At 59.2% G+C, this 6,315-nt stretch overlaps 1 protein-coding gene across 1 annotated transcript; it reads right to left on the reverse strand.

Moving 5' to 3' along the window:
* Window positions 1-704: 704 nt before the first annotated feature.
* On the reverse strand, window positions 705-5,855 carry LOC143364072 (uncharacterized). The gene has a single exon (XM_076804585.1). The coding sequence runs from the start codon at window positions 5,853-5,855 to the stop codon at window positions 705-707; it is 5,151 nt and encodes a 1,716-aa protein (XP_076660700.1).
* Window positions 5,856-6,315: the final 460 nt, after the last annotated feature.

A 6,315-nucleotide genomic window follows, 5' to 3' on the forward strand; every position in this document is an offset into this window, starting at 1 on the left:
TGAAGAACGAGAGAGTATATAATGAAAACAAAAGATATATTCACGAACGGTAACAGTAACGGTACAGAAGTGAACGCGAAGCCCGCAGACACTTGTATTAGACGGCGATCAGTCGATCGCAAAGACAATAAATCAGCGCTATGCAAGGATCAGTCGATCACGAGCAGGAGTCAAAGGGAGGCCCGTTTCGGAAACGCAGGTCTACTTATACTAACGCGGGCCGTTGGCTTCGGCAGGATGAGGAGTGGGATTTTCGAAATAGGCAAGGATGAGGCAGAGCAGCCCGTTCGTTAGGACGTCCTAACGGCGTCCCAACGGTCGGGGCTGCGATGGGAACAAAGGGTAGAGGCAGTGGATTTCGGAGTTTGGAAAACAACCAACGGCCCGCGCGGCGCGTGCATGAGAATCGCACGAGAGCCAGTGTTTACAAATTCGAACAGCTGACTGTTGTCGCGCGAGGAAGACGGTGTTTACCGGCGACGGGCAAAAACGCCGATGCGTGATCGCTCATGCACGACGCCGGTGTCGGTGGCAATAATACCCGGATTAAACGGTTAATTCGGGGAATCGAATTATAATGAAGACGGCGACGAGAGATCCGCCGATGCAGATTTTAAACATTCCGCCCGCCTTCGGCTATCGCCGAATGTGGACAGATCGCGGAAGCGGGGGAATGTCGACGGACGGCGCGGCGCGACGGCAGGTTATGCCTGGTTCTCTCCGGTCTGGAGAAGTCGGACTATTTTTGTTACCGGCCGGGTGAACGAAGTGGTGGCTGTTCTAACGGTGATGACCCGGACATGGCCGTCGGCTCCAGGGTGGACGTCGGTGATGCGTGCGAGCGGCCACGTCGTGGGGGGGGTGGCTTCGGACTTCACCAGCACGAGGTCCCCGACGCCCAGGGATGGCTGGGTGGTTGTCCACTTCCTTCGCGTTTGAATTTGGTGCAGGTATTCTGCGGACCAACGTCGCCAAAAATGTTCCACCCGCTGTTGGAGTTGTTGCCACCGGGAGAGCCGCGAGGTAGGGACGTCGTGCAGCGTGGGCTCCGGGGTGGCCAGGAGGGGGCCTCCGACGAGGAAGTGTCCCGGCGTCAGGGGGGTCAGGTCCTCTGGGTCGTCCGTCAGTGCCTGGAGTGGACGCGAATTCAGGCACGCCTCCACCTGGCAGAGGAACGTCGCCAGCTCCTCGTACGTGTGAGCGGTGTCGCCGACGACGCGACGGAGATGGTGCTTCACGGAGCGGACGGCTGCCTCCCATAGCCCGCCGAAGTGAGGTGCTCCAGGTGGAATGAATTTCCACCGCACTCCCTCCTTGGACAGCTGTCCGGCGATGGCAGCTGCTTCCTTGGACGATGCCCGGAACATGCGGCGCAGTTCCTGGTCAGCCCCCACGAAATTTGTGCCGCAGTCGCTCGTTACAGAGGCGCATGGTCCCCGTCGGCCAGTGAATCGCCGGAATGCTGCGAGAAAGGCGGCCGTGGTGTAGTCCGACACAGCTTCGAGATGGACTGCCCGGGAGCTGTAACAAACGAAAATGGCCACATACCCCTTGATAGATTTGTGGCCACGTCCTGGCGCCGTTTTTAATTTGAACGGGCCGGCGTAATCCACGCCTGTGTGGGTGAATGGGCGCGATGGCGTGACCCGGTGGAGTGGTAGGTCGCCCATTAATTGGCTGGCGGTTGCCGCCCGCCATCGGAGACATCTGATGCAGCGGGAGACGCATTTCTTCACGTTTTGGCGTCCTTGTGGTATCCAAAATCGTTGGCGGACGGATGCCAGGGTCAACTGCACACCCCCATGCAGTGTCCGTCGGTGGTGCTGCTCGACGATCATCTCGGTCAACTTTGTTCCTGATGGCAGAATGATGGGGTGCTGCTCGTCATAGGAGAGCAGGGAGTTTTTTAATCTCCCTCCCACCCGTAGAATGCCCTGGTTGTCGAGGAACGGGGTCGTCGCTCGGAGGGCACTGGACGGTCGAAGGGGTTGTCCATTGTTGAGAGCAGAGAGCTCTCGTTCGAAGGTCGATCCCTGCACAATCTTGATCCAGAGCGCCTCCGCTTGGCTCACCTCCTCTGGATGCAGGATCGGGAAGACGTCTCCTGGTGACGGAGCTGGTCGACGTCTCGTCCAACGCAGACACCAGGCAGTGACCCTCAAAAGTCGGGTCAGCGATGAGTAACGATGCAGCAGGGACTCGTGCTCCGTGTCGGCTATCCGGGTGTGGAAGCTGGTCGTCGTCGGGGCCCGCTCCTCCTCGGTGGTGTCGAGCGTGGGCGAGGTCGTGTCCCACGTCGTGGGATGTTCGGTGAGCCACGCGGGTCCGTGCCACCATAGGGGGTGACTCGCGAGCTGGCTGGCGGGAATGCCTCGCGAGGCACAGTCGGCAGGGTTGTCCTGGCTGCCGACGTGGTGTAGGCGGACGTCCGGTACAGTTCGGTGGAATTCAGCCACCCTGTTGGCGACAAAAGTACGCCACCGCGTCGGTTCACCGTGTAGCCATGCGAGGGTGACGGTGGAGTCTGACCAGAGGTGACTCGTGTCGAACTGCAGTCCCATCTCGCGGCGTAGGTGGGATAGCAGTCGGGCCCCCAGTACTGCAGCGCACAGCTCGAGCCGTGGGAGAGACAGGCTCTGGAGCGGCGCTGTCTTTGTTTTTGCTGCAACCAGAGTGACCTGTGTCCGGTGTGGGTTGCTGGTCCGGATGTAGGCGGCTGCAGCGTAGGCTCGTTCGGAGGCGTCCACGAAGACGTGGAGTTGCTGAGTGGTCGTAGCTGGCTCCGTGCCCAGCCATCGTGGGAGCCTCAGCGACGTTAGGTTGGCCGCGTCGGCGGAAAGTTTCCTCCACGTTTCAGCTGCGGTCGATGGAAGCTGCTCGTCCCAGTCGAGGCGGTGCTGCCACAGCTGCTGAAGGAATATTTTCCCTCGGATGGTCGCGGGTGCCAGCCATCCGAGGGGGTCGAACAATTTTGCCACCTGGGACAACACATACCGCTTCGATAGTGTCGGAAGTGGAGACGTCGGAGGGCCCTGGAAACTGAAGGTCAGAGTGTCAGACTGTGTGTGCCACTTCAGCCCCAAGGCACTGCATCCCAGCTCTGGCTGCCAAGGTAACGTGGAGGACAGGGCAAGGTCCTCGTCGGGCAGGTGCGAGGTCAGGGCGGTGCTGTTGGCGCTCCACTTTTTTAGCGTGAAGCCGCCCGCCCTGCAGATTCCGACGAGTTCCTCCTGGGTTTGTCGGGCCTCGTCCTCGCTATCGGCTCCGGACAGGATGTCGTCCACGTAGGTGGCTTCCCTCAGGATGGCGGCACCTCGTGGGAATTGCTCCTCTTCGTCGTCCGCAAGCTGCAGCAGGGTGCGGATGGCCAGAAAAGGGGCGCAGGTCAGTCCGTATGTGACGGTGGTGAGGTGGAACACCTGGATCCTCTGGTCCGGGTTGTCCCTCCAGAGCACTCGCTGGTAGTCCCGGTCGTCGGGATGCACCTGGATTTGGCGGTACATCTTTTCCACGTCCGTAAGGAAAGCGAACTTGTGTCGCCTCCACCTCAGTAAGATGTCCATGAGGTTGCGCTGTAACTTGGGACCAGCGGAGAGGAGGTCATTCAACGAGCGGCCGGTCGAAGATGGTCGGGACCCGTTGAAGACCACCCTCAATTTTGCGGAGGCGCCCGTGCCCTTCATTACTCCGTGATGAGGCAGGTAAAAGTGCGGCGCTTGGGGACACTCGAGTTCCCTGGCGACCTCCTGCATGTGGCCGAGCTGCAGGTACTCTCTCATGAAGTTGTGATAGTGGTCACGGAGGGTCGTACTGGTCTGGAGGCGTCGTTCGGTGGACAGCAGGATGCGTCGGGCAACGCTGTGCGTCTCCCCTAATCCGTGGACTGCGTCCTTGAAGCAGAGGCGAACCACGTACCGTCCGTCCGACTGCCGGTAGTGGGTCTGACGAAACCCCTCGTCGCAGGCCTCTTCTTCTGCGTTCCAGTGCCTGGTGGTCGTTGGAACTTCCTCCTGTTCCCAGAAGCGACGCACCAGAGCGGCCAGATCGTCCGTGGTGGTCGTGTGAGTGGAGACGATTCGGGAGGGTGATCCTCCTCTCGCAGTCGGCCCTGAAAGAATCCACCCGAAGATGGTTTCTTGAGCGACTGGAGCGTGTTGTCCACCGCGACGTATCCCTTCCAGAAGAATCTGGGGATACACATCCGCTCCGAGCAGGAGCTCGATCGGTGTCGCCGAGGTTGCCCTGGGGTCTGCGAGCGGCAGGCCGTTGATGTGGGGCCAGCGCGGAGTGTGGGTGGCACCAGAGGGCTTGTAGGCCGTCAGCCTGGGCAGCACCAGTGCCTCCACCGTGCATGACCGTCCGAGTCCGGGAACGGTTGACGTCAGGGTCAGTCTGACCTTTCCTCGGGAGGTTGCTGTGGCCTTTCCTCCGGCGCCGAGGACCAGGCGCGAACACGACGTCCGAGGAAGTCGCATCGTCTGGGCCAGTGCTTCGCTGATGAGCGACACCTCAGAGCAGGGGTCAATCAGTGCGCGAGCTGTGACCATCCGGCGTCCTGCAGTCGCTGTGACCAGGGCGGTGGCGAGCAAGACAGGAACTGAGTCCGAGGTGGAGTTGAGCCTCTTCGTGGTGTGCAGCGTTGCGACCGTCGATGCGTTGCTGGATCCGTCGGACGCCTCGTGCAGCATCGTGTGGTGTGGTTGGGCACACCGTTGGCACCGCTTTGCCGACGGACAGTTCCCGACGGTGTGCGGACCGAGGCAGTTTTTACACCAGCGGCGACTCGTGACCATTTGGAGACGGGCTGCAGGGGTCAAGGATCGGAACGCGCTGCAGAAACACAAAATGTGGTCTCCTTGGCACAGGTTGCACCGAGGCCTCGATGCGGCGTTCGTGGCGGTGTGTAGCGCCTTGACCTTCGTGGGCGGCGGTTTTGATGGTGCGGGAGTGCGAGTCCCCTGACGGAACTCGAAAGCCTCGAGAGTTCTCGTCGTCGTCTCGAGAAATTCGAGGAGTTCCGAGAAGGCGGGGAGATTCACGCTGTTTCCCAGGGACTTTTCCCACTCCTTCAAGGTGTGTCTGTCCAGTCGACGGATGGTATGGTGGACGATCCAGTGGGATTCGTCGGTGACTGGTACCCCGAGGCTGTTCAGGACCGCCGTCGCGTTGCACGTGGAGTTCAAGAGGCCCTTGAGCTCCGTTGCACTGTGATTGACACATGGCTTGATGTTGTACAATGCGTCGAACTGCGCGGCAACCAGAAGTCGTCGATTCTGGTAGCGGTGCTCTAGCAGTTTCCAGGCCTGGTCAAAGTTGGCGGCAGTGACGGGAATCCGTTGAATCAGCTGCGCTGCTTCCCCGGTGAGGCTCGCCGACAGGTAGTGGAAGCGTTCTGCATCCGTCCAGGCCTCGTCGTCGATGACCAAGGACATGAAGAGGTCCCGGAATCGCGTCCAGTCAGTAAATTGACCGGAGAACGTGGGCAGTGTGATCCGTGGCAGTGACGATCGAGGTCTGGGCCCTGGCGTGGGTGGATGTCCTGCAGTTGAGGGTGCCTGACTCTGCTCGACGTCTTCGAGCATCGTGGACAGAATTCCCTTCTGATTGCAGTACACATCCTGCGTTTGGTCGAAGAAGTCCTCGGTGAAGTAGTCCACCTGACGGTTCTCCTCAGTAGTGGAGGCGATGATTTGAGCGTCGCGGTCTTGAAACTGCGCCCAGGCCTGGTCCAAACAAGACAGTTTGGCCAAAATCGTCCCCTTGTTGATATTCGCTTTGCCCTGCTTCCGGAGATTGTCCACGGTTCGTGCGATGCGCCCGAACAGAATGTGTTGATGGGCGATAAGCGAGTCCATGACGAGTAGAAAGGAGAAGAAGAGAAAGGAAAAGTATACAAGACAAGAGATGGAGAAGTGCGCGTGGATGGAAAAGTGGAAAGGTATCCGGCTCGAAGGACCAAATGTTGCGGAATATAGCCAAGTGCTGAGTCAGAAGGACTCAGAAAGGTGCAGTAGAGAAAGAAAAGTGAAATATGTAAGGAAGGAGGATAGTGTGAAGAACGAGAGAGTATATAATGAAAACAAAAGATATATTCACGAACGGTAACAGTAACGGTACAGAAGTGAACGCGAAGCCCGCAGACACTTGTATTAGACGGCGATCAGTCGATCGCAAAGACAATAAATCAGCGCTATGCAAGGATCAGTCGATCACGAGCAGGAGTCAAAGGGAGGCCCGTTTCGGAAACGCAGGTCTACTTATACTAACGCGGGCCGTTGGCTTCGGCAGGATGAGGAGTGGGATTTTCGAAATAGG

Source organism: Halictus rubicundus, unplaced genomic scaffold (genome assembly GCF_050948215.1).
Source record: "Halictus rubicundus isolate RS-2024b unplaced genomic scaffold, iyHalRubi1_principal scaffold0246, whole genome shotgun sequence".
Taxonomy (NCBI): Eukaryota; Metazoa; Arthropoda; class Insecta; order Hymenoptera; family Halictidae; genus Halictus; species Halictus rubicundus.

Excerpts from the sequence above, each read along its gene's own strand:
- LOC143364072 (XM_076804585.1), bottom strand. The coding sequence starts at position 5,855 with ATGGACTCGCTTATCGCCCATCAACACATTCTGTTCGGGCGCATCGCA.